The 25,920-nt window shown below is 34.6% G+C and overlaps 2 protein-coding genes across 4 annotated transcripts in view; one reads left to right on the top strand and one right to left on the bottom strand.

The window, feature by feature from the left end:
* The window catches only part of LOC122630088 (protein Wnt-1-like), a 62,329-nt gene extending 53,486 nt beyond the window's left edge, over window positions 1-8,843 (bottom strand). Inside the window, exon 1 of the mRNA XM_043814182.1 lies at window positions 8,489-8,843. Coding sequence (XP_043670117.1) covers window positions 8,489-8,571 — 83 coding nt within the window. The 5' untranslated portion in view covers window positions 8,572-8,843. The remainder of the gene's footprint in view (window positions 1-8,488) is intronic.
* A 10,818-nt stretch (window positions 8,844-19,661) lies between these two features.
* Window positions 19,662-25,920, top strand: part of LOC122630278 (gamma-aminobutyric acid type B receptor subunit 2) — a 240,194-nt gene continuing 233,935 nt past the window's right edge. The window contains exons 1-2 of one of the 3 annotated variants that reach the window (XM_043814615.1): window positions 19,662-19,892; window positions 21,350-21,665. The gene's annotated coding sequence lies outside the window, so the exon portion shown is untranslated. The remainder of the gene's footprint in view (window positions 19,893-21,349; window positions 21,666-25,920) is intronic. The other 2 variants (XM_043814616.1, XM_043814618.1) reach the window with 2 other exon arrangements.

The raw sequence follows: 25,920 nt of genomic DNA on the forward strand, positions 1-25,920 counted from the left end.
GAGAGAGAGAGAGGTAGAGTCAACGGTGTACGGTCAACATCGCCTACGGGTCCAAGTCATATGATCGATGCGATTCTATAGTTATGCATCTGCCGTTCCTTGTGTTACATTCAACCATGCTCCACATACGCCGTTACGTCGAATGCTATCGAGGTGCGCTAATAATCGACGTTCGTCGCTACGAACGTAACGTAGGGTTACCTCTAACTACAATATATATATATATATATATATATATATATATGCAGGTATACGTGAATACATAGAAACGAGATATTATATTCCGTCGTTTGTGATATATGGACCGACGATCATCAGCGATTCCATCGTTCTAGCTACCACTAAATTACCTGCCGGGGAAAACGTACGAAAATAATTCATCGTTGAAGGAGAACGAGAACAAAAAAAGAAAAAAACAAAACAAAAAAAAAAAAAAGAACGAACGAAAACGAGAAGAAAAATTAGTTTCCACCCATCCCCTCCCCCAACCCACCACCTGCTCCCCTCCCCCACCACGAAATGAAAGAGAACGATGTTTGATTTAAATTTCCAGTTCTCTTTTGTGAAACTCAAATAATGGCAAAGCAGCCATAATAACGAAAAAAACTTTTCATCCCCTCCCGATATAGGGTACCTATGTAATTTGCCCTTGTTTTTTTTTTTTTTATTCCTTTTTCTCTCATTCTTTTTTCTCTCTTTTCCTTTTTTTTTTTTGTTCTTCTCTCTTTCTCTCTCTTTCTTTCTTTTTTTCTTTTTTTTTTTTTTTTTTTTTTAACATATCGTCGACCAATGGGAATCATTTTATCGCTCGTACGCGATTGGTCCGTGTTTGTAAAAATCAAAGTTGCATTATCGAATCACAACGATCGGCAGGACCGGCGATCGTTAAACGCTTGAGGCGTGTAGGCAGCTGAAATACTATATATATGTATATACGTATGTACATAAACACAGACATACACATACCCATGTGTGGGGTGCACAAAATGTTGGTTGATCTAAAAACGCGAGTTCGCGGCTCGTTTATAAAGGCTACCAAATGGAAGCGAAGGCGAGTAAACGTTGAGTTCGGGGCATTTTTATTTGGTCCGATGGAACACAATTGGGTGGAGGGTGGGTGGGAGGGGTGGGTGTAGGAAAATATGCGAATCTGTGACCGACAGAATACCGTAGTTCTACGATGATTCGATTCGCAATACTCTTTTTCGAATAACTCAAAACGTTTTTCTTGGAAAGAAAAAAAAAAAGAGAGAGAGGATGGGAGGATGAAAAAAAATATGGACGAAAAAGAACCAATCGATTCGATTCGCGACTAATCATCGTTTCGTGTCACATAATTCCAATTGATCTCGAGTCGATGATCATTCTGTAGCGTAAACAACTCGGTCAAAAAAAAAAAAAAAAAAAAAAGATAAAAAAAGAAAAGGGGACTAGAATCGCTGTAGAGTATATTTTTGATAAGAAACAGAAAGAAAGAGAGCTCAATCTATACCGATTTAATTAAGAAAGAAATTCGACTAGTTCGTTTACTATGTCGTAATGTAGTACTGAAAGGAAAATGATGAATGAGTGAAAGAAGGACAAAGGATAAGAGATAAGAAAATCCCGATGTCTTCGTGATAAGGACAGAAGGGCTCGGATTAGCGCGAGCAGCGAACTTCGAAGTGGAAAGAAAAAGTTGGAAAAAGATAGAGAGATAGATAGAGAAAAAGAGAGACAAATAGAAAGAGAGAGAGAGAGAGAGAGAGAAAGGGGGTGGATGAGTGGGAGTAGTATGGGAGAGGGTAAAAAAGAAAAAAAAAAAAGAGAGAAAGAGAGAGAGAAGAGGGAAACGAAAAGGACGAAGCAAGGGAAAGGAAATGGCGAGCCCTGTGTAGTGTAGTAATAGTAGTAGTAGTAGTAGTAGTAGTAGTAGTAGTAGTAGTAGTAGTAGTAGTAGTAGTAGAAGAAGAAGAAGAAGACGAAGAAGAAGAAGAAGAAGACGAAGGAGTGAGAGAGAAAGAGAGAGAGAGAGAAAAAAGATAGGAGAGGGAGAAAGGAATCTCGTATCTGTCTGGCGGTCTCTTCGTTATGCTTATGACAATATACGTAAGATATCTTGGGACGAAAGAAAACATTGTCCGAAGAGTTCCCAAAGGCAGCAGACTCGCTCTCTCTCTCTCTCTCTCTCTCTCTCTCTCTCTCTCTCTCTCTCTCTCTCTCTCTCTCTGTGTCTCTCAAAGTGGCTCCCTTTGTCGGAGATTTTTGAGGCAAAATGAAACAACGGGGGTGAGGTAGGGGGAGGAGCCATGGGGGCGGAAGGTATGGGGGAAAGGGGACGTTTCGACGTCGAATGAGAAATATTGAATGAGGTAGGGGTATTATCCGAATATCGGATGGCCGAAATCACCTCTCTCTCTTCCACTTTTTGCAACATGGCGTCTTTCGTGTATATATAAGTGTGTGTGTATGTATGTATATGTATATATATATATATATATATATATATATATATATTTCGTGGAAAAAGAATGGATATTAAAGAGCTCTTATTTAGCAAAGGAATCTTATCCCCGGTTGGTTGGTTGGTTGGTTGGTTGGTTGGTTGGTTGATTTGTTTGTCGATTGATTATTTTGAAAAAGATCTTAGAAAGGACTCGTCATAATTTTCCTAAAATTTACATATGTACATTTACGAATATATACACTTAATCACGTACATACGTAATAAGCTAGGTAACGTTCGACATTAAAAAAAAAAAAATTCTTTTTTTTACAAAAATAAGTCATACGGATATAAACCGTTATCTTCAATCCAACCATATATCTATCCTTAATCGCATTTGTTTATAATACGCGATTTGAATGTATGGATGACGTTGAAATAGCTACGAAAGAAAGATCGGAATACAAAAAGAAAGACACACATATATATACATACACATACACATATACATAATATATATACCAATATCCATAAAATGAGAGAAGAGAGAGGGTATCACGCTCGTAACTATATGTAGGTACCAACCTGCCGATAAAGGAGTCGAAGATGAGGAGTGGGGACAGAGGAAGGGGTGGGATGGAAGTTGGAGCGATGGAGTCTCACGAAAGAGAAAGAGAGAGAGAAAGAGAAAGAGAAAGAAAGACTTTATTGCGAAGCTGCAGCCGCGAATCCGGCCGGTTCGCGAACGCGCATCGGCGTTCCTTTACGAGGGCGATTAAAAGTCGCATTAACGGGCCGACCTCAGCGCGATAACCGGCCTCTGTCCCCTTACCTCCTCCCTCCCCCTCTCTATCCTACCACTTTCATATCCTCTTCTCTCTCTCTCTCTCTCTCTCTCTCGTTCTCTTTTTCTCTCTCTCTCACTGGCTGCATCATACCGGCCGTAACTACTAGCCGAGTCAGACTATGAGCAATATAATGCTTATATATGTATGTGTGTACGAGGGACGTATTTCTTCGTATGTATGTATGCACCTATACACGTTCATATTGGATGTATGTGTGTATGTGTGTATGAGATCACGTACGACCAAGTTATAAGTATCCACGACGAGGTATTTGCTAGCGAATCACCCGATTGGTTAGAAAGGTCCTTACGTTTTTAACGTGCGATCGTAACCCATAGGAAATGAGAAAGAAGGAGAAAGAGATAGAGAGAGAGAAAGGTAAGGATACTCTACCTATCTCTACGTTTCATCGTTAGCCGTTGTTCACGTTGTCAAAGCATAGTTCGATGCTTTCAATCGAAGTATCTTTACGAAGGACGAAGGAGGAAGGACGAAGGAGACATACGCCATTCGTTCACCCTTCGGTAAAAGAAATCAAGGGAAGATGATTTACAAGTGGATAGTATGTATTTGTATTATGTCATTCTTCGATACAAAACTTGCGTTTATGAAGAGAGGAAGAAAGAGAGAGAGAAAGATAGAAAATTGTATAAATGTACGTGAGAGAGAAAGAGAGGGGAAGAAAGTGGGGATGAAGGTGAAAAATTATGATGGAAAGTATAAATGTGTATAAAAAAGAAAAAGAATGTGTATGTGTGTATGTGTGTGTGTGTGTGAGAGAGAGAGAGAGAGAGAGAGAGAGAGAGAGAGGGGAGAGGGATAAAGATGGAAAATTACATGACGGGAAGTATGAATGTGTGTGAGAAAGAGATAGACAGACCGTAAAGATTATAAAACGTATTAAGAACGTTTATGTACAAGTCACGTTATGTACACTTACTTACGTACACATACAAATATTATATATGGAATGCTTAGAGAGCCAGAGAGAGAGAGAGAGAGAGAGAGAGAGAGACAGACAGAGAGTGTGTGAAAAGAAAGAAAAAAGGATATGGAAAGATGATGGAGTTTAACACAAAGAAAAGCGAAGAGTGATAACTTGTGTATATGTATTTATATGGGAGATTTAGTGCAAAAAGAGAGCCGTAGGACGTAGGCTCGTTTTATGGGGCCATTTTCGTATCCAATATAGGACACACGGATGAAACTACGAACGATTCACCAACCTCCCTCCCTCCCTCCTACCCCTCTTCGCGATTTCGCTCGTATCTTTCGTATAAAAGGAATAAAGAGATCCGTAATACGATATCGTCGTATCGTAAAAGTAACGTGTATATATATATATATATATATAGAGAGAGAGAGAGAGAGCTATATATATATATATAATACATAGGTAATAGGTACTGTGTAACGACGTTATTCGCAAATTCCTCGCGATTGGTCGACAGAATAGGAGGAAGTTATAAGGGCGAGGGATTCGACTCTAACTCGTCAAACATTAACGAGGTTTCTTTCGATAACTGAGAAATGAAAAACGTGTCGGTGTCGTGAAAAAAAAATATATATATATATATAGTTCTTTCTTTCTCTTGTTCCTTTTTTTATTATTATTTTGAATTTCTTTCTTTTTCTCAAGCAGGATAAAATAACAGTAAAGTAAAACAGTGGAATTATTAAACCATCTGGCTTAAATTCTCTCGAAATGACAAATTTATAAACGTCGACTAGTTAACAGTATTATCATATAGTATACTATAATATAAATAATATAACAATACTACAATACAATTGAATAACCTGCATCACTATCAATAATATAATCGGTATAATAATATAATCAATACGATAGAGTATAATTCAATGCATCGTTGTTTGAGGAGTAAGAAAAAAAAAAAAAAGAAAGAAAGAAAGAAAGAGAATAAGAAAAAGAGAGACAAAAGAGTTGGTAAACAAAATTTAACCGTTGGCATACGATAATTAATCGAGAAAATTTTTTTTTAAGCGCATGGCGGATAGGGTTGGAGTAGGGTGGAGTTGATCGACAGTTGGGTGGGAAAAATTGTATTCCTCGCGATCGGAGTCGTGTTTATAATCTCTCTATATCTATCTCTATCACTCCTTCGATGAACGCTATGGTGGCCCGTCGAGGGAGTCCTAGGGTTTGAAAAAGCACGCCTGGCAGGGGTGAGCATCACATCGCCGTACCCGTCACGGGTAATATAGTTGTGTAAACACGAGCGTGTAGTATTAGCACTGTCAGCGGGGCTTCAGCGTTCGAACGCGAGCAGAGTAAGCGAACGAGCCCTCTATTCTGACTTAACAGGGAAATGCATTCTTACCCTCTCTCTCTCTCTCTCTCTCTCTTTCTCTCTCTCTCTTTCTCTCTCTCTCTCTGTCTCTCTTTTTCTCTCTTCCACGTCGAATACGCGTCTTTCTAACCACCCTCTAACTCTTCTGTTTGTATAAAAAAGGAACAAAAAAAAAAAAAAGAAAAGAAAAAAAAGAGGAACGAAAAAAAAAGTAGCACGCGTCCGTTTCAACGTTTCTTTATTCATTTCTCATTTATATCCCTGAACTCTCTTTGAATACTTTATATATCTCGTACATTTTATACAAATAGATATGTAAATTATTATTGCTACCATCGGGTAATAATAATATAATTCGTAAAATTATTTAATAATTCAAAAAGAAGAATGAAAGAATTGTAATCTTTTCCTCTTGGAATAAATTAGAGATCATTTCTGGAATTGGAATTATAATATGGAATTAATATTATCAATTTATAAAAATAATCACGTAAAATTCTTACGTTAATCGATTCATCCGATGTTAGATGCAATTGATAGATTAATAGATACAATTTTTATATATGTATCTATCGTTGATAAATATCTTGATATATTTATATCAGATTTATATAGATATCTATATCAAATATATAATTTTCTTTTACGTAATGAATACAGATTAAATAAAATTGAAAGAATCACGAGGGATTCGGAGAAAACAAAAAGATAAAAGAAACGAGAAAAGCTAGATAAATTCAACGTCACAATTTCACTAGCCACATTGTAAGAAAATTTCGAATTCGAAAAATTTTCTAACTTCGAAGAGGTCAAACGTTTCCATCTTTATTCTTCCCCTAACAAGTTTATAAAAAAATGTTCAACTTGCTTAAGTCACCGTGGAACTTATTCTCAAAGTTTCTTCATAGTAGATCATTCACGTAAATATACACATGTATAGTAACTAACAAAGTAAGTAAGTAAGTACATAGGTAGTTTAATACTAATTCTAGTACTCCTTCGACAACAGAACGTAATAATAATATGAATGCAGGAAATATGAATGAGAATTTCTCATACTACTGCATTATCTCTCTCTTTTTCTAACACGAGCAGATATCTATACCCATATATACCATAGATACCAGTGCTGAAAGTGCAGAAAATAAAAAAAAAATATATATGGAAAAAAAGAGAAAGAAGAGAGGGAAAAAAAAGAAAAAAGAAAAAATATTTCTTCCTTCGAGGTATTCCTCGTGAGCATGGAGAACTCGTCCGGTCGTGTTTTATTGCGTTCTGTCGTCGGACTCCGAATGGGTCATTGTCCACGTTTCTTACTCGTTACCCGAGCTCTCTTTGCATTATGGTCCTGCTTCTGAGATAAGGTGTAAGTACCTAGGATATACCAACCTATATTAATCTCGATCACGTTCATGACGAATGATATCGATTTGTTTCTAAGTAATTATTATGATTTAATACTATACTACACGTGTACGTATTAACGATTAGTTATCGATTAATTTACGTTTACGTTTTACGGATTTTTTCTCCGTAACGTACCCCCTTCTTTTTTCTTTTCTTCTTCTTCTTCTTTTATTTTTCTTTTTTTCTATCTTTTTTCTTCTTTTTTTTTTCCTTTTTCTTTTTACGTATAATGAAAAGAAAGGAGGGTAGACTGTAACTGAGCCACGCTTTTATTACTCACCACCACCACCTATCCGGTAAAACTAATGAAACATTGATAATCTCTTAGGGATAGGGTCGACCTAGGAAATTCTCTTTATCGTGTATATACGTAAATGTGTAAAAGAAAATGTAACTACGAATTAATACGTTCATTTTTTATCGATTACTTTTTTTTTTATCTCCTTATCGAAAGAGAGGGAGAAAGAAGGGAAAAAAATGTATTCTACCCTAACTACGATACTTCAACGTTAAAAACGAAAATAATAAATATTTCGTATACATAAATACGATGCAATTAGATATATATATATATATATATATGTTTATAAGCAATAAAATATATTACATAATGTTATTAAAAAGTATATATCTAAATATTAAAAAATATAGAAAAAGATATGTAGATATGAAATAGTAATAGAAGTAGCGTATAATTGTTTGTTCATTTGATATTTAATAGTTATATATGGAAGATTAATGAAAAAATAGAGGAATATATTAACGAATAATTATTATTAGAAGATTAGACTAGAGAAACTTATTTATTGAAAAATCTTTACGAAACGAATGGAAGTCGAGTGGCAGTCACCAAATATAGATCGCGATCAAAATTCATTGTTTTAGTTGAAATTTCTCTATTTATTTTTATCTCTCTGAGGTGCCCGCCGAGATAAGAAAATTGTTTATTTTTTTTAAGTCGTTCATAAGTGAAGATACGGATTTGGTCGAACGGTAAGGCAATAAAACGTAGAGTATAATAAGCATTTCTTATTTTAAGAAAAATTGTTCCGATTTGAAAATATCGAATAATTTCAACGAAATTTTATACGTGAAATATTCCATTCTCGTTATCCCAGTATAGTTTATAGATAGATATAGTATACTTATTTATAAAACACCATAAACGTTTATTATATATATATATATAATATTATATACATATATATATACACACACATACGGTGTATATAAATTTTTTGATATACTATATTATTTATAATATAGCTATAACTAAATTAACTAAATTACTGTAAACAGTTTATTCAAATAATTCCTTTATCGTCATCAACATTTCAATATTATTCATAACAATTTTCTATCGATCAATCGATGAAAAATCTAATCGCTTAGCTATAACGAATACAGATACATTTATCAAATTTATATATACCTATGATAATCCTACTCGCTGAACATACTACATACGATTTAAAATCCGATTAGGGAAGACTCACCACCAGTTAGCCCGCGCTCCGTTTTGCCACGCGACGAGTAGAACAAGTAGGCTGAATAAGCTGCCTGGCACGAGGCCTTTCATCTTCCTGGTTGAAGAAAATCGATTCCAATAATGACGATCGATGACGTTGATCGTTTTCCCGTATGAGGAGAGAAAACGTATGATGACGGTCCCAGTAACTTATTAATTTATTTCCAACGAAATATTCTTTTCGTTTGGAGATCGAACAAGACGATGATTATGTTTAAACAAATATTTATCTCAAACTTGTTGCATTATTTTCTTTCTTTTTCTTTTTTTCTTATCTCTGCCTCTTTCTCTCGTTCTCTCTCTCTCTCTCTCTATATATATATATATATATATATATATCGATCTTTCTTTTCTTTTTATCTTTCTATTCGTTTCTATCTCTTCTCGTTTGAATCCCTTTCTTTTCGCTTATCCGTATAATCTCTTCCTTTCTCTGTTTATCCGCGATGCGTAGGTTTCGTCAAGGCGGGATGCGCCTTTGTCAGTTAAAGAAAACGCACGAGAAGCCTTTCCGCACCTTCGTTTTTCAGTTTTTCTTTATACCCCCCCACCCTTCCTCTTCTTACATCTTTCTTCGCGCCGCCGGCACAGCCGGACACGTGCTGCACTCACTATCTCTATCCCACTCTCTCTTTCTGTTTATCTATCTATCTAACTCTCTCTTTCTCTCCTTGTCTATTTCTCTTTCTTTTTTTCTCACTCTTTCTCTCTCTCTCTCTCTCTTTCTTTCTCTCTCTCTCTCTCTCTCTTCCTCTCTAACCACGAGTTCCCTCCTACCCGATCCTTACTCGCGGTGTTAGAAGAAAATAAAATACTTGTATACTAACTCGCGAGAGATTGAGAGAGAGAGAGAAAGAGAGAGAGAGAGAGAGAGAGAGTGCGTGAATGATATCCTTTTTTTCCCTCGTAATAAAAGAAAAGAAGAAATTGAAAAAAAGAGGAAATCATAGAAGAGAAGAAATTTGGTAATGAAAGAGGACGATGATGATGATGATGATGATGATGATGACGAGAGAGATGGGAGAGAGAGGATTGAGCAGGAAGCGAAGGAAGAAACGAAAAGGGGAGGAAGATGGGATTTTAGACGAGTAATAAAAACAATGTGTTTAGACGGATCGTTCGAGGGGTTGCTTTTAGAATTCCCTGTGAAAAAATGTACCCACGACAACGACGAGAACGAGGAGAACGACGACCAACAACGACGACGACGAGGAGAGAGAGAAAGAGAGAGAGAGAGAGAGAGAGAGAGAGAGAGAGAGAGAGAGAGAGAAAATATTCTTTCTTTTCGCTGTTTTTTTCTTTTCTTTGTCTATCTTTGTTTATTCTGTTTCCTCTTGTTTTTCCTTCCTTTTGTTTGTCCTTTGGGCCGGTTGAAAATTGAACAGAATGATCAGGTAAAAAAAAGGGGAAAATGATGATGGAACGATTGGAAATGTCGGAAACGTGTTCGTCGTTTCGTTCGTCGACGACGACAACAACGACGATGACGATAATGATGAGGAGGACGACGACGACAACGACGACGACGACGACGATGAGGACGACGACGACGACGACGAGGACGACGACGACGATAATGATGATGAGGAACACGGGACACCGTTCGAAAAGGAGAACGCGAGACGGCACTCGGCGAACGTTCGCCCACGAACTGTGGCCGGTTAGTCACGAGGAAAAGGGCAACGGCGCGATGCCGAGTCTGCTCGCGTTGAGGTTGGCGCTGCCGGTGAGTCGTGGCAGGAGTGGGGAGGGGGAACTAGTCAGGTAGTGTAGTGGTGGAGGTGGCAAGAGGTGGGGAGGGAGAGGGGGCTAGAACAGTCGGAGAGTGGGGAGTAGTCGCGAAGCGGGAGAGAGGGGTAAAGGGTAGTAGGGAAAGGCGGAGGCGGAGGGCCGGCGGCCGCGCGTGACTGGGCGTGTCCTATCAACTGGCCGCGTATCACCGATTGGCTCTTCTATCTATGGTAGGGGAATCATCGAATTTCCGTTAATTAGGCATTTCGCCGGTGAATCTCTTAGGTAAGTCTCGACACGGTGCTTCGGTTCTTCTCTTCGGTAGTAGATGGTGAATATAGATAGAGGTATATTTCTTTGCTATGTACGTATATGTTTGTATGTATGTGTGTGTGCGTGTTAAGATTGATATTATCGTGTTCGTTGGTATTTAAGTATTACGAGTAGATGTGTAATTATTTAGATCATACTTTCTTCGAATGATCATCGCATCGAATGGTTTCCCAGATCTTGCTTTTCTGTCTTTTTTCCTTTTTGATTCTTGCTTTAATTAATTAAATTCTGATTTCAATTGGGGCTATCGATATCTATAGTTTCATCGTATTATCGATTGTTTCTCTTCTTTTATCTCTTTCTCTTTCTTTATTTTCGTTTTAGATTTCGTTCGATGACGGTGGTTTGTCCTCCCTCGAAGAAGAATATTTTCGATGAATAAAGCATAAATACTTTTGTCTATACTTCGGGTTAAAGAAAAATTATTGATGTGCGATGACATTGATTGCGACGTTGATACGCTTCATTCGCGAATTTGAAACACTCGCGATCATCGAAAAATCAAGTTCTCTTTTTTCTTTGATTTCTTTTCAAATCTTTCTAAATGAGTACATTATAAATCGAAGTTTTACTTGGAACTGTGCGTTTTTAATATCTATCAGGTAAACGATATAAATAGATATATGTAAATATTGTCCGTTCGAACGAAACGTGTAATTGTTAACGAAATAATCATTATAATCTTTTGTTCTAAAAGAAGAAAACTTTTTTTTTCTTTTTAATAAATTCTTCTCTAATATTTTAGATTGTTTCGATCGATGATACAAACGAATTATTTTCAAAGTTTCCTCATTTTATGTCATATCTGTTACGTTTCTATTACAGAAACGATTTCGCGAGAGTTCTAGACAATCTACGCTGTTGAAATCACCATTGGTGGTACGCGGTGATTTAGCTGCAAGATGTCAATTTTCAAACGAATGTTAACAGAAACGATCCTTTATCTCTATATATTTTTTTTTATTAATTTTTATCGTATAATCGATGTACCCGTACGTACACAAACCTAATGTTGTAACAAATTCTAAGCGAATTTGTGCGACGAAACGATGAAAAAATGAGTCATACGTATGCTTCGTCGCAGTCAATCTCGTTCAATCGATAGACTAATTATATTTATAATAATGCAATTGTACTAAAATAAAAACGGAATGTAATTAAAAGACTTCCTAACAATTCCTTTTACTAACAATTTCTCGATCGAATAGAACGCAAAAATTTATCGAAATTTCGTTAATACAATTTCAATTTTTACTTCGTCTATTTGTAAATTGTTTGTTATCTAGAAGAAAAAAAAGAGATGAGCGAAGGAAACAATGATATTCAATTTTTAATAATTTGTTTTGTAACGTGAAAGAGATTACAAAGGAATTAAAAAAAAATTAAAAATTTCATCGTGATATGATATAATGCTTATAGTTATCAATGCAAAGAAAAAGATTAGTTTTTGTTTTTCGTAAATATAGAAAATTATATCGAAAGTATTTAACAATATTATTGCAATGTTACCATCTTTTTATTCGTGTTCAATAGAGTTCATGAATATTTTTTATCGTAATAAAAAAAATAATAGAAAAAATTTATCATAAAACAAATAGAAACAACCGACATCTTGTAACGAGTTATCAAACTATTTTTATATATCAGTTACGTATTTAACATTCTACAATTAGAAAAATTTTACATAACGCAATTCGTTACTTTTACTTTAAGTCGATAATAAGAAAAACACGACGTAAACTTTTACCGATAGATGTATACGATCGGTAACATCGCGATCTACCTTTTCTATGGTCGATGCAACATGATTCATCTACCCAACATCTACGAATTTTTCAAACGTCGATAAAACAGTTTTCACTGGAGCAAATTTCACAAGATGGCTTTACTTTGTTCGTGCGAATCGTATCAGAAAGATTATTACATTATCAACGGCGACGTTTCTTCTTATTCTTTTTTTTTTAATTTTCTTTTTCGTCAATTATTCACAAACTTTGCTGACATCAACAGAGATATATACATCAACCATAAATTATGAATAATTACGAGTTATTATGTGATTAATCGATTTTGCAATATATCGTAAAGGATTTAAAAAGAAAGAAAAGATAAAAAAAGAGAAAGAAGCAAAGAGAGAGAGAGAGAGAAATAAATAACACGTTTAATGAAAATCTCTCATAAATCATATCATAATTAAAGCCACCTGTTTGTTTCAACGCTGAACAAAATCAGTATCTTTTTCATGATATAAAAGTCCTATTCGTTTTTCTATTAATTAAAAATGTCTTTTATTTCTATTCGCTTTTCTTTCTTTAATCAGGAAGTCTGAGAAAATGAAAATTTAACTTTATTCGTTCGTTCGTTTCAACTGACGTTATGGGAATTATTCTACATGTTCTTTCTTACAACTAACTGACAAAACTCCTATTCAACTAGTAGACCGGACACGGTATAGAAAAGGTCATGGAGGAGAGAGGAGACAAGGGAAACGACGTAGAGATGTTAGGTGAACAAAAGGTGAAGGTAGAAGATTAATGCTGAACGTAAAGCTAATGTTTAAGTATTACAACTCATATACGAATCCGTGTCTGTATCTGTCCGTGTTCCTCTACTTATATCCTGTACATAAGAAAAAAGAAAAAAAAATAAATAAATTACAAAAGTTCTACGACGATATTTCTAGAAGAAGGAAAGAGATAGATAGAAAAAAAAAGAGAAAAAAAAAAAAGACAAGAAAAAAGTCATTTAAGTTATATTCGAGACATTGTTCGCACGGCTTTTGAACGAACACACATACCTACAATACCATTTATTTCGAATCGTAGAATCGAAATTGGAAAAGTCAAACATTTCTCTTTTTCCTATTTAATTAAATTCGATATTTCTTTCTTCAATATCCACCTAAATTAAAATCCACGATTATAATACGTCCGTGACCTGATAAAAAAAAAAAAAAAAAAAAAAAAAGAAAGAAAGAAGAAGAAGAAAGAAAAACGAAAAAGAAAAAAAAAGGAGAATTAGGAAATAAAGAAAGAAAAAGAAAAAGAAAAGAGAAAGAGAGAGAAAGAGAAGGTAAATGAAGAAAGGTCATAAAACAGAATAGAAAGAAAATAAAAGCTGGTTTATCTTAATCTCTGTTCTCTAACATACTCTCTCCTTAATTTGCTTCAAGGTTCAATATCTACTCTCCACTCTCGTCGTATAACAGGAAGGGCGGGTTTCGACCCTTGATGACTTTTGGTACCGTCCTTCGGATGGTACACGACCCTTCTTCCTCAGCTTCCACAAACATACCGCAAGGGAAATATAAATGAAATTTACCGAATTGTCTCGCGTGATTATTTTCTAAGATGGATAATAAGAAGTCGAAGTAGGGATATAGTGGGAATGTAAGCAAGTAAGTACTTACGTAGCTTGAAATATATTGGGGTGGTGAGAAGATGTGAAGAAGTGATGTAGGGTAAGGAGTATGACGAAACAGAGAGAGAGAGAGAGAAAGAGAGAGAAAGGATGAGTGGAACATGTCGGTTGATTAAAATTAACGCGGTTATTAATAATAAAATATCTGGAGAGGACAGGATTACATAATATCTCGGTGGCTCCTGAACTTTCCGAGTTAGACGGAAAAGGGGAAAAGGGTAAAAGGGTTCGTCGTTCTCGACGTATCATGTATTTCAGAAGGATAAGTTTCAGGGCCGGGATGTAGAGGGTATAAGTTAATAAGTTAGCGGTTGGCAATATTAAGAAGTATATCCTCTTAAACGGGAGATCAATTCCAACCGTTGAAGATAGATAATATATATATATTTCTTCAAACTGTATTTCCTATTTCGACCTTGGGATATGTGTGTGTGTGTGTATTTTTAAGAACAACTGAAGAGAACGAATGATCTCTTTTTTCTTTCTCTCTTTTTTTTTTTTTTTAGGTATATTCTATGAAAGATGGCACCACGATCATTTATAGGTAATCATTGTTTATTCGATGAATTGAAATTTAAAGAAAGAATTCGGCCAAATTTTCGATCTTATCGATGTCTGATAATTAATCGCTCTTTTATTATTGCGAAAAGAGCAAAGAGAGAGGAAAGAAAAAAGAAAAAAAAATTCACGGGAGTATCTATCTATCCGTACAAAAAAAAAAAAGAAGAAAGAAAGGAACAATCGTGAGAGAATGAACGAATTAGGTACCTTTTATAGAATATTCGGGAGGAAAAGAAAAAAGGAGGTGTTCCTTAGATCTATTTCTTATCATCTGTCCTTTTTTCTCTATCTTTCTTTCTTTTTCTTTCTCTCTCTCTCTCTCTCTCTCTCTCTCTCTCTCTCTCTCTCTCTCTCTCTCTGTCTCTCCATTCCGCATTGTAATTTATAATTTAAGTTCGACCTCCTTTTAACGTCGAGCGACTTCTTCATGCACAGGCCTGCATCCGGCATACCGAATAAGACCACAGGAATAAAATGCGTCCGTTCGGAGATCCTTAAAAATAGAAATTTCACTCTGATTTGAGAACACGTAGAAGATTTCTCCAAGTTAAAGGAAAAAACATATTTTCTCGATACGTTATAATATTACCGAAGTTCTTTTCGAAAAATGTTACGAGTTCGTCGAATTACGCGCATAAATATACGAGTTCTACGTAAATATATAAAATATAATGGCGACGTATCGCCGAAATCTTTTTATCCGATATAAAAAAAAAGTTTCGTAAAATTGTAGAAAGAAAAACAAATTGTTTAAGATATCCTCGTCAAAGGGATATATCTCTGTTGATAAATAAATCTCCGATGTTAATTAAATTATAAATGAGTTTCGTATTCGTCGGTGCGATCATAAGAAGGAAAAGATGATAAAAAAAGCGTCATATTTTTCTAACATTATCCCGAGGAAAAGGGAAAGGAGGATTAATAAAAAATTAATAATATTCCTACGGAGATGGGAGAAATAAAGATGTATAATTTTTCAAGAAAATATTTTTCCCGTTAAACATAGATATTTAATTAAAAGAGTAATACTTCAAAGCTACTTCAGTTTGGAGAAAGGAAGAAAGACGAAGTTACATGTGTAGTTGGATAGACACACTTACGTATGTGTCTATATAACATATATTATTATACGAGTATATGTTCTGTGAATGTATACGTACGTGTGTATGTACGTTTAGTGCGAACAACAAACGAAGAATTCGGTCTTTGATAAATTTCTTTGGGGAGCAAAGAAGCAAGAGACGGAACGACAGAGATTTTCTAAAAGAAAGATACAGATAGATAAAGAGAGAGAGAGAGACAGAGATAAACAGAGAGAGAGAGAGAGAGACAGAGAGACATAGACAAAGATAGAAAAACAGAGACATTTAGGGAGAGAAAGAGAGAGAGAGAGAGAGAAAGGAAGAGAAATAGAGAGCAAAAGCAACGTCACAGTTAGGATTTAGCTTTATACGGGCTTGAGTCAATAGAACGCTCCGTTGGCACTCAATGGCGGACTAGCAGGTGTATATAGCTGCTGTTCGTTGCCACTCGGTCCTTGACAAGCCCATTGCGTTCAGCTACAACCACTTTTCTCATTTAACCAACGCTACATGCCCATAGTGGACCACGGTTACTACTGTAAGGAGAAAAATACTACTGCCTTACTACCAGCAGTAGGTACCGTCCCTTTTCTAGATATCCAAGTAGATATGTGTATATGTATGTACGTATGTATGTATGTAGGAATCTATGTTTCATATAGAAACGAATACGTACAAGTAGGTACGGTCGGTGAATAATAAGAAAAATTAGAATTAGACAAAAAAAATTTCGTAATGTTTTGTAAACGAACGAACGAACGAAGGAACCATGGAGGTACCACTTCTTATGCCGCTCTCTTTTCTCTTATGCCGTCCATTTTTTCTTCTAATTTTTCCTCTCTCTCTCTCTCTCTCTCTCTCTTTGTTTCTTCCGTTTTCTTTTTCTCTATGCACTAGCCATTCTCCATGCGAGATGATTTTATTTTAGGATGTACTGGAGCGCGTAAGTTAAGAAAATTAAAAAAGGAAAATGAGAGGGAGGAACAGAAACAGAGAGAGAAGAATGGACGGAGAATGAAAAAGGAAAGGAGATAAATAGAATTCCTTGTTATTATTTCGTTTTAACTGAAATTGAATATATGGTGCGATATACGATAGAAAATATAAAACGTAAGATATAATGTTTGAATAAACGAATTAAGCAACGTGCTAATTAAATAAGATAAATAAAATGTGAAAAAGGAAAGGCTTAGAAAATAGAGAGTGTGAGAGAGAGAGAGAGAGAGAGAGAGAGAGAGAGAGAGAGAGAGAGAGAGGGAGCAAGTTTTCTTACGAAAAATTACGAGGCACAAATAGCGAATGAATTTTCGAACGAGCAAGTGATAAATCGATTTCCTGTTTAATCGTATTATTCAATAAATAATTTTCAAAATAAACTCTTACTTGATTTATCGCGATATACTCGCGATTTAAATATTAAATAATCATATGTAATTCCAATCGAAAAGATGAAATTTTTCGTGAGATTAATTAATGCAATAATCGGTTGCGATTATTGATCCACGATGACAACGGCTTTATGGTACGTACGAAAGAACCCTAAGTTTTCATTATCTCGAATGAACGAACAAACAAAGTTTAGATTTAGAAAGTTTAACGATACATTTAGAAAGACATTTCTTAACATTTCTACTTCTTTAAGGACGTTAACTTTCTTTTTTTTTATGCGTAATGAAAACGTGTTAATCAAATAATGAATTTTCATTAAAAGAATGAACGAGAGATAAAAAAAAAAACAAATAAAACAAAAGATCGTCCCGATGATTGCAAGTAAAAATTGAATACCTAAATATATACGTTCTGATCAATAAGATCTACTTGTACTAAAAATATAATTTTTTTTTATTATTTATATACGATATAATAAATATGTTTAATATTTTTTATTATCTATATACGATGTCTTAACGACAAAAACAACAACAACAAAAACAACAAAAATAACAATAACAACAACAACAACAACAATAATAATAATAACAATAATAATAATAATAATAATAATAATAATAATAATAATAATAATAATCGTATGATACGAAATGATATGTAGAGAAGGGACACGTTACTAGCAGGCCACCTTTCCTAAGTTATATCACTTTTGTACTCGAACGCAAGCAAGTGGGGGTGTGGTACACTGCGGAAGCTCGAGGGTTGAAGAAGTAGAGCGAACGTGGAGGTCAATGGTGTGTCTCGTAAACGATCAAAAGGGGGCGAGTAAGCGAATACGAAAGAGGAAGAGAGAGAGAGAGAGAGAGAGAGAGAGAGAGGAAGAGTGTGTGTATGTATGTGTACGAAAAGAGGGTAAAAGAAAGAGGATGGGGGTGGGACTTTTATTTCGGTATCGACGCGAAAAGAAACGTACACTATAATATTATACAAAATCAAACAACGAAATAAAAAATAATTCTATAATTTACGCCAATCGTAATAGCGTGAGTAAGAAGTACTTGGATATTTATTAAAAATTCGATTTGAGATCGAACAGTGGATGATGTTAAAAAAAAAAAAAAAAAAAAAAAAGAAAAGAAAAGAGAGGAGAACACAAAAAAATTGCGAATATAAACTTTAATAACAAATGACATTTCCTGGATCACCGAATCGATGATTTCGTTGAGGTTAACCACGGGTTTAACCACAATGGTGTGTGTAAACGCTCGAGAACGAACGTTTCATTAAAAATGTATTGAAATATTTCGTAACGGATGGGGAGGGCAGAAATATTCTATAATATCACGTAGTTCGGTTAATTTGTTTTAACAAGAACATCGCGATGTTTTCGTAGAAAATTTAGTAAATTCGTTTAATAGAAACGTTCGTAGGTTTTTTATACGACAAATGATTGATTTAATATCTTCCATGTTGAAAATGTTAATTATTTATAACGCTTCTTAACGTCTTATTTAATTTCTTTTTTAATTTTATCGATATACTTTGATAATTTATTTTCAGAAGGAAAGAAATGAAAAAAAGAAAGAAAAGCATTTCTATAGTTACGAAGAGTTAATCGTGTGCATATATACATGTATGTATATACGTACGTACGTATGTATGTAGCTATTTCCTGCAATTTCACGCAAGCTAGTCAGTTCGTTTAGATATATGGAGTACCTAACAATTGATTTACTATTTTTCACGTCGAAAATCTTGTTAACTCTTTATAATCTCTCCTAACCTTTCATTTAATTTCTTTTCCAAATAAACTAATATATATATATATATATATATATATATATATATATATATACATATATATGTACATCTCTTTTATAATCTATTTTCGAACGAGAGAAATGTAAAAGGTTTTATAGATACGTAGATTTAATCGTACGTATTATATAAATATGTACTTACCAGTTATCCCTGCAATTTCACGGAAGTTAGTCAATTCGCATAGTTATGTAGATGGAGTACCAAACGATTTTATTATTCGCCTTGATGAAAATCCTCTATAATGTTTCTTAACGTTCTTTTTGAATTTATTTTCCAGGTTTACTGATATCCCTTTTTATAATCTATTTTCGAACGGAGGAAATGAAAAAGAAAAAAAGGAAAAAGAATCTTATAATTACGCAGATTTAATCCTATGTATGTATGTACGTATGCACGTACGTACGTACGTATATATATATATATATATATGTATATGTATACCTATACACAGCAATTTCACGCAAGCTAGTCAGTTTAGCATTGTCGTCGTCGTCGTCGTTCGGTATCCGAGTACTCTCTTGCAACAACGTCGTTTCTCGAAGGACAAAGCTCGATGGCGCGAGTGTAAGAGGTCGAGCGCGTCGTTAAAAGGCTGCCTAGCTTATTCGTTCCTTCGTTCGTTCGTTCCTTCGTTCGTTCGTTCCTTTGTTCCTTCGTTCCTTCGTTCGTCCATTCGTTCGTTCGTTCGTTCGTTCGTTCGTTCGTTCGTCGTTTGTTCGTACGTTGGAGGTGTGTGCAGTGGTGGGGGTAAAACCGTTAGACTATGGTGGGGGTAAAGCGAGCCTCGGAAGGTGTCATCGGCGACGGCGCTCGGCAGTTTACCGAACGGCCGCGTGAGCGCGCTGCCGCGCAGGACCAAACCCTCATTCTCGTTGCATCCGACGTGGGGTTCGGTTTTATACATCAAATACGTCTCGTTTCAACAACGTCCACCACATCGCATCGCAAAAGTTTCGTCGTGTTTCGTGGAACGTATAGAACGTAAAATTCGTGAAGTTAATCGGCCGATTGAGAAATCGGAGAAAGAACTGAGTCCATAATTATTATTATTGCTATTATCGTTATTATCTTTATTATTCTTTAATTACTAGTAGTTTAATTTTATTATTCTTATCATCATTATTATTATTATTATTATTAGTAGTAGTAGTAGTAGTAATAGTAGTTACTATATTACTATCATCTTTCTATAATTTTCGAACAAAGGTCTTCTCTCTTTCCTCTCCTATCCTCCGTAATCTTTTTTTTTTTCTCGTCAATCTATCTTTTCTCTTTCACTGTCTTTATTCGAAATCGAAACCTTCTCGATCGCTATACATGAGCGTATTTATAAAGAAGTAAAAAGAACAACGAGAAGAGGAAGACAAAGACGAAAAAAAGATAGAAACAATTCAAAAAAAAAAAAAAGAAGAAGAAGAAGAAGAGGAGAAGAAAAACGGTCAATCGCTTGGCCACGACCTCTTTCTCTTTCTCTCCTAAAGAATCTTCGATCTAACGTCGACACTTTCGCGAAGGAGATAAAGAAGGAAGAGAGAAATAGAAGAAGACGGAGAAAAGAAACGGTCGTTATTCTTTTTTTTTTCTTTTTTTCCGTTCCTCTACTTTTTTTCCTAAGTCTTTCTCTTTCTTTCTATACATATATATATATATATATATATATATATATATATATATCTCTTTCTCTTTCTCTCAACGTATATCCGTTACGAAGTTTGGGTCGATGTAACCGAACCAACCGTTTCTTCCTCAATCTCTCTCTCTCTCTCTCTCTCTCTGACATCCTCCATCTCTTCGACTCTTCATCCTTTTCTCGCATTTTCCTTCTCTCTCTCTCTCTCTCTTTAACCTCTCATCTCTCTCTTTCTCATTTCCACGAAAAATCCGATCTTTGTCCCTCTTTCTTCCTGTTTCTCTCCTACCTAAAACTTTATCGCGTAAACTCCGCGTAGATATATACACATATACGTATACCCGTTCACACATACCCACAAAGCAGATATAAGCTTTTACAAAAAAAAAAAAAACCGTTAAAAAGAAAGAAAGAAAGAAAGAGAAAGAGAGAGAGAGAGAGAGAGAGAGAGAGAAAGAAAAAGGAGGTGGAGGAGAGGAAAGGGAGAAAGGAGGGGGTGTAGCAGGGGGTGTAGGAGGAAGGAAGGGGAGAAGGAGAGATCGAGGTGGCGCGAGCGACCGAGCAAGCACGAGCACGAGCACGAGCACGATCACGAGCACGATCACGATCACGATTACGAGACAAGGGGCGCGCGCGCGCGCGCACGCGAGCAACGTAGGAACCGAGAGTACACGGTTGCGTTCGACCGGGCCAGCCAGTCTGCTGCTGCCCGCAGCAACCTCGCGACCGATGGCCGAGTTTTACGTGAAGTTATAAGTGGACGACGTAATCGTGCCGTGCGACGCGACGCGACGCGACGCGACGCGACGCGACGCGACGTGACGCTCACGCACGATTCTTATATCGTATTCGTGTATAGAAAGAACGGAAATAACGAGAGAGAAATTGAAAGAGAGAGTGAGAGGGAGGGAAGGACGAAGAAAGAAAAAAAGATATCGAGAAAAGTGGAACAGAGAAAAAGGAGAAGAGACAGAGACAAGAGAGGGGGTGAGAGATGTGGAACACCAAAGGTGGTGGTTACAACCAAGAGTGATCGTCACTTCCGGAATGTCGTGGACTCAACCGCGCACCTCCCGCGATTTCAACCCCTCTTCTTCTTACCGTGGATTCTGTGGCGAGCTTGAAAGAGGAAAGAGGAGAAACGTGCTGAAGAGGTGATCACGTGCCCGACACACGTAAGTGTTTCTTTCTTTTTCTTTCTTTTTTTCTCTTTCTTCTCTCTCTCTCTCTCTCTCTCTCTCTCTCTCTCTCTCTCTCTCTCTGTCTCTCTGTCTATCTCTCATTTTTGTTATTTTTTTTTCTTGTCTTTTTTTTTCTTTTCTTTTCTTCTTTTTCTTCTTCTGCTTTTTTCTTTTTTTCCTATTACGATCCATTGCAACGCTCGAGATTCGTTTTTCTTAAACTTGTAACGGTTTTCCCGATTTGAACGTGTGTATATAAATGAATGTGTATTATTGGCTGGTTGCACGATTAAAAATCGTGGCTTTACCTAGGTATCCGTATCGTCGCGGCCATACTATGAACGGTCGTGTAAATAACACCTAATGTAAATCTTGCATCGAAGACGAAACAAAGTGTTAGGTTAGGTTTGTTTTTCTTTTTTCTTTCTTTCTTTCTTTCTTTCTTTCTTTCTTTCTTTCTCTTTTTCTTTTGCTTTTACTTTAATTCTCATGATATCGTCTTTACGTAGTTTCATCGATATCGAGGCATTCGTTGGTAATGAGGTTCTTGAAAGAAGATTTCTGTTTTAAATAAAGATGGAAAAACTCGTATACGTGGAAATGAAGGATAGAGGAAATGACAAGGAGGGAGAGGAAATAAGAAATTTATTCTGTCCTCGGAGTACGATATTTTGGCAAAGATGATAAGACGCGAGTGAAGGATAATTAGACTTTAGAATTAAGCGACGATTTTCATGAAATATGGCCTTCGATATGTCCTACGACATTTTGTTATTCGTAATTCATTTCAGTTGAATATATGAATAGTTTCGTTGATATAAAAATATCGTTGTACGTTCGATTATTTTATTTCGACGAAAGAAATATCGTTTTTATAATTGTCCTTTTTCTTTCTTTATTTTTTATACAAATTTTATTTTTTTGTAACGTTTCTTTTTTTTTTTTTTTGACTCAACGAGTACATTCGTGAAACATTGTTAATGTATTAAATCTTTGATTTAATAGGTTATATTTTTGTTTCTTTTTTTTTTTTTTTTTTTAATTTTTTCTTCTTTTTCGTATTTATTCGTAAGTTTTACGTGACGATCCTTTTCCATAAGTGATAAGGAAAATCATAAGGTGATAATTTCCTTTTCTTAAATTATATATATATATATATATATATATATATATTGTTTAAATGAAAAGTCCGAATTAGAAAAGTAAACAAAAAAAAATATTTTAAAAATTTCTAAATCGGAATGAGCTATATGAAGGCGTATTCATTGGTAATATTTTTTCAAAAAAAAGAAAAAAGAAAATTTTGTAGAAAAGAAAGATCGTACGAGCTAGTGATAATAGTGATAATCAACTATCGCATACATTATAAACGTAAACGTTATCTACATAATGTAAATATTAGAATAGTGACATGTCTGAACACTTATCTAAGTTGATTTAGACGATTTACGTAAAAAAAAAAAACTAAAATAAAATAAATTGAATTACTTAATTTCTCTCTCTCTCTCTCTCTCTCTCTCTCTCTCTCTCTCTCTCTCTCTCTCTCTCTTTTATCTATAAATGGTCTCAATTATCAGTTATTCGAAGAAGATTGATTAAACGTGTCACGTTATAACCATGTATCTCGCATTAGATATTTGTTGGATAGTTGAGGAACGGCGGGAAATTCAAAATTGTACGTGTACGTTCTTAGATTTTTTTTTCTTTTTATATATATATATATATATATATCTTCTAATGCGATTTTCACCGTAGAATCTTTAAAAGTCGGCAGGATTTTACAGTTACTTCTTTTTTTTTCTCTTTTCTTTCTTTTTTTTTTCTCCGTTTTTAGCCGACGTTCATTCGTGGAAAGACGTGCGAAAGATTTGAGATTAGACGAGAACACGCGAGGCTCTTTTCATTTGTACAGAAAAAGAGAGATTGGAGTTCTCTCTCTCTCTCTCTCTCTCTCTCTCTCTCTCTCTCTCTCTCTCTTTCTCTCTCTTTCTTACCCTTTCTGTCTCACTCTCTCTTTTTTTTCTCGTTTTCTCTCTCTTTCTCTGCTATGTCGCTCTCGAAGTGAAAAATATTCGACGAAGGTCGATAGAAAGGTCGATGCTTCTTTCTCAAAGGGCAGCCTTTAACGTGAACATCAGTCTGCTGGGTAGATCGGTGTCATTAATTAGATATTGAAGGAATCGTTTGGACAGAATGGGGGTTGGTTGGGTCGAATGGACAGCCAGATCGATAAAAGTTCTTTTCGAATAAATTAAATCTTCTCGAAAGTTTAGTAAAAAGGATTCAAGTAAGCTAGAATTATATTAGATTGATTAGCATTTTTATATAAATTTATATGTAAATATATATACATGTATCTATTGCTGTATATAAATTGTGGTGTAGTGTGCGTGCGCGTGTATTTACCTTAAGGTTTTTTTTCTCTCTCCACGCAACCAATCATATTTATTTTCATATTTTATTACAATTTTTCATCTTTTCTCCGTTTTCGTGTCTTTATTTTTTATTGTCCTGTCTTTCTTCCTTTCTTTCTTTTCTTATCACTTTTTATCTTTTTCAAATTTTCCTATCTACTCGTGCACTTTAAAATATTTATAAATACGGAACCCTCTCGCTCCGTTTTTTCCCCTTTTTCTTTTTCTTTTTCTTTTTTTTTTATAAATAATTTATTATCTAAATGATAGTATAATATATATATATGTGTGTGTGTGTGTGTGTGTATGCGTATATATGTATATGTATATATGTGTATACGTGTGTATATTTCATGTATAAAATTTATTAAATTGATTTGATAAATTATATACATACATATAATGTACGAACACATACATACAAATATATACATATACATACATATTTTTCTTTCTTTTATTTTCATTTTTATTTTTATTTAATTTAATTATTGATTCATATCAATTTCGTGTCCCATTGAAGATAGAAGACGATCGGTACGAACTTTTTCCGTGCAACCCTATAATAAATAAAAGACTAATAATAGTCAAAAGCAGGGGAGAAAGAACTGGAAGGTGAAAGATCTCAGAAAAAAAAAAAAAGAAACACACCACACACAACATACCTTGAAAAAATAAACATCTAAATTCTAGACGGTATACCGACTGAATTTCGTGAGGCGTTTACGTGAAACGTGAAACGTTAATTGACAAATATAACACATTAAAAGAGATTATGGAACATGTAGGTAAATATAAAACTTCACTCAACGAGTTACTACACTTGAAATAATCATTCGCAATAATAATGACAATTCGTGTAATTTTTCGAGAAAGCAAACAATCCTTTCAGAAAATATCTTCTGACCCTTTGTGTGGATTCATAAAAAAAGAAAAAGAAGAAGATTCGTAAACATTAATTTCTTTTTAATTAATTTTCTGACTTCGAGGTTGAAGAAAAAAAATAATGAAAAAATTAATGTCACGAACTTTTAGTTAAACAAACACACACATACACATAGATAGACATATGTATATAATATATTATGAAAAAAATTATTCTGTATGGGATTATAAGAACTTAACTTTATATATATATATATATATATACACATACATATTTTTTTTCGTTTATTTTTATTTTATATTTTATATTTTATATTTTATATTTTATATTTATGTATGAACATATATATATATATATATATATATATATATATATAATGCAGAAATGGCTGGTTAAGATCTTGGATGAAAGGAGAACAATAAAAATAGATTTTACAGAGAGGGAATATTACAAGGGGATTCGTTCAATCCGATCCTTTTCTCTCTATTACTAGACGACATAGACGACATAGACGACTTTTTCATCAAAAGAGAACATCAGAAAGTGAATATACAAATGGCGAGTGCCACAGCTATTTGTGGATGACCCTTTAATAATCGTAAAAGGGTTATAATAGTATGTTCCACAGTGAGAAACTTAAAACTTTGGCTTATATAATAAAATGAATGGCTCGAAAGTAAACGTTAGAGAAAAAGAAATTAATGCTTTTCGAAAAATCTTCGTAAAGGAGGAAAAAAAAAATTCAAATCTATGCAGTGTTACGATGTAATAATGAATGATTTACAAGCGTGTATATCGGAGTATTTATTAAACTAAGACAATATCGATTATCGAATATTAAATTGTTACTGTATCGTCCTTACGATACGTTCCTTCGTTTCGAAGATTTACTTTTCTCTTCTCATATTCTTCTTTTTTATTTTTACTTATTTATTTTTATTTATTTATT

This window comes from Vespula pensylvanica, chromosome 6 (genome assembly GCF_014466175.1).
Source record: "Vespula pensylvanica isolate Volc-1 chromosome 6, ASM1446617v1, whole genome shotgun sequence".
In the NCBI taxonomy this organism is placed as follows: Eukaryota; Metazoa; Arthropoda; class Insecta; order Hymenoptera; family Vespidae; genus Vespula; species Vespula pensylvanica.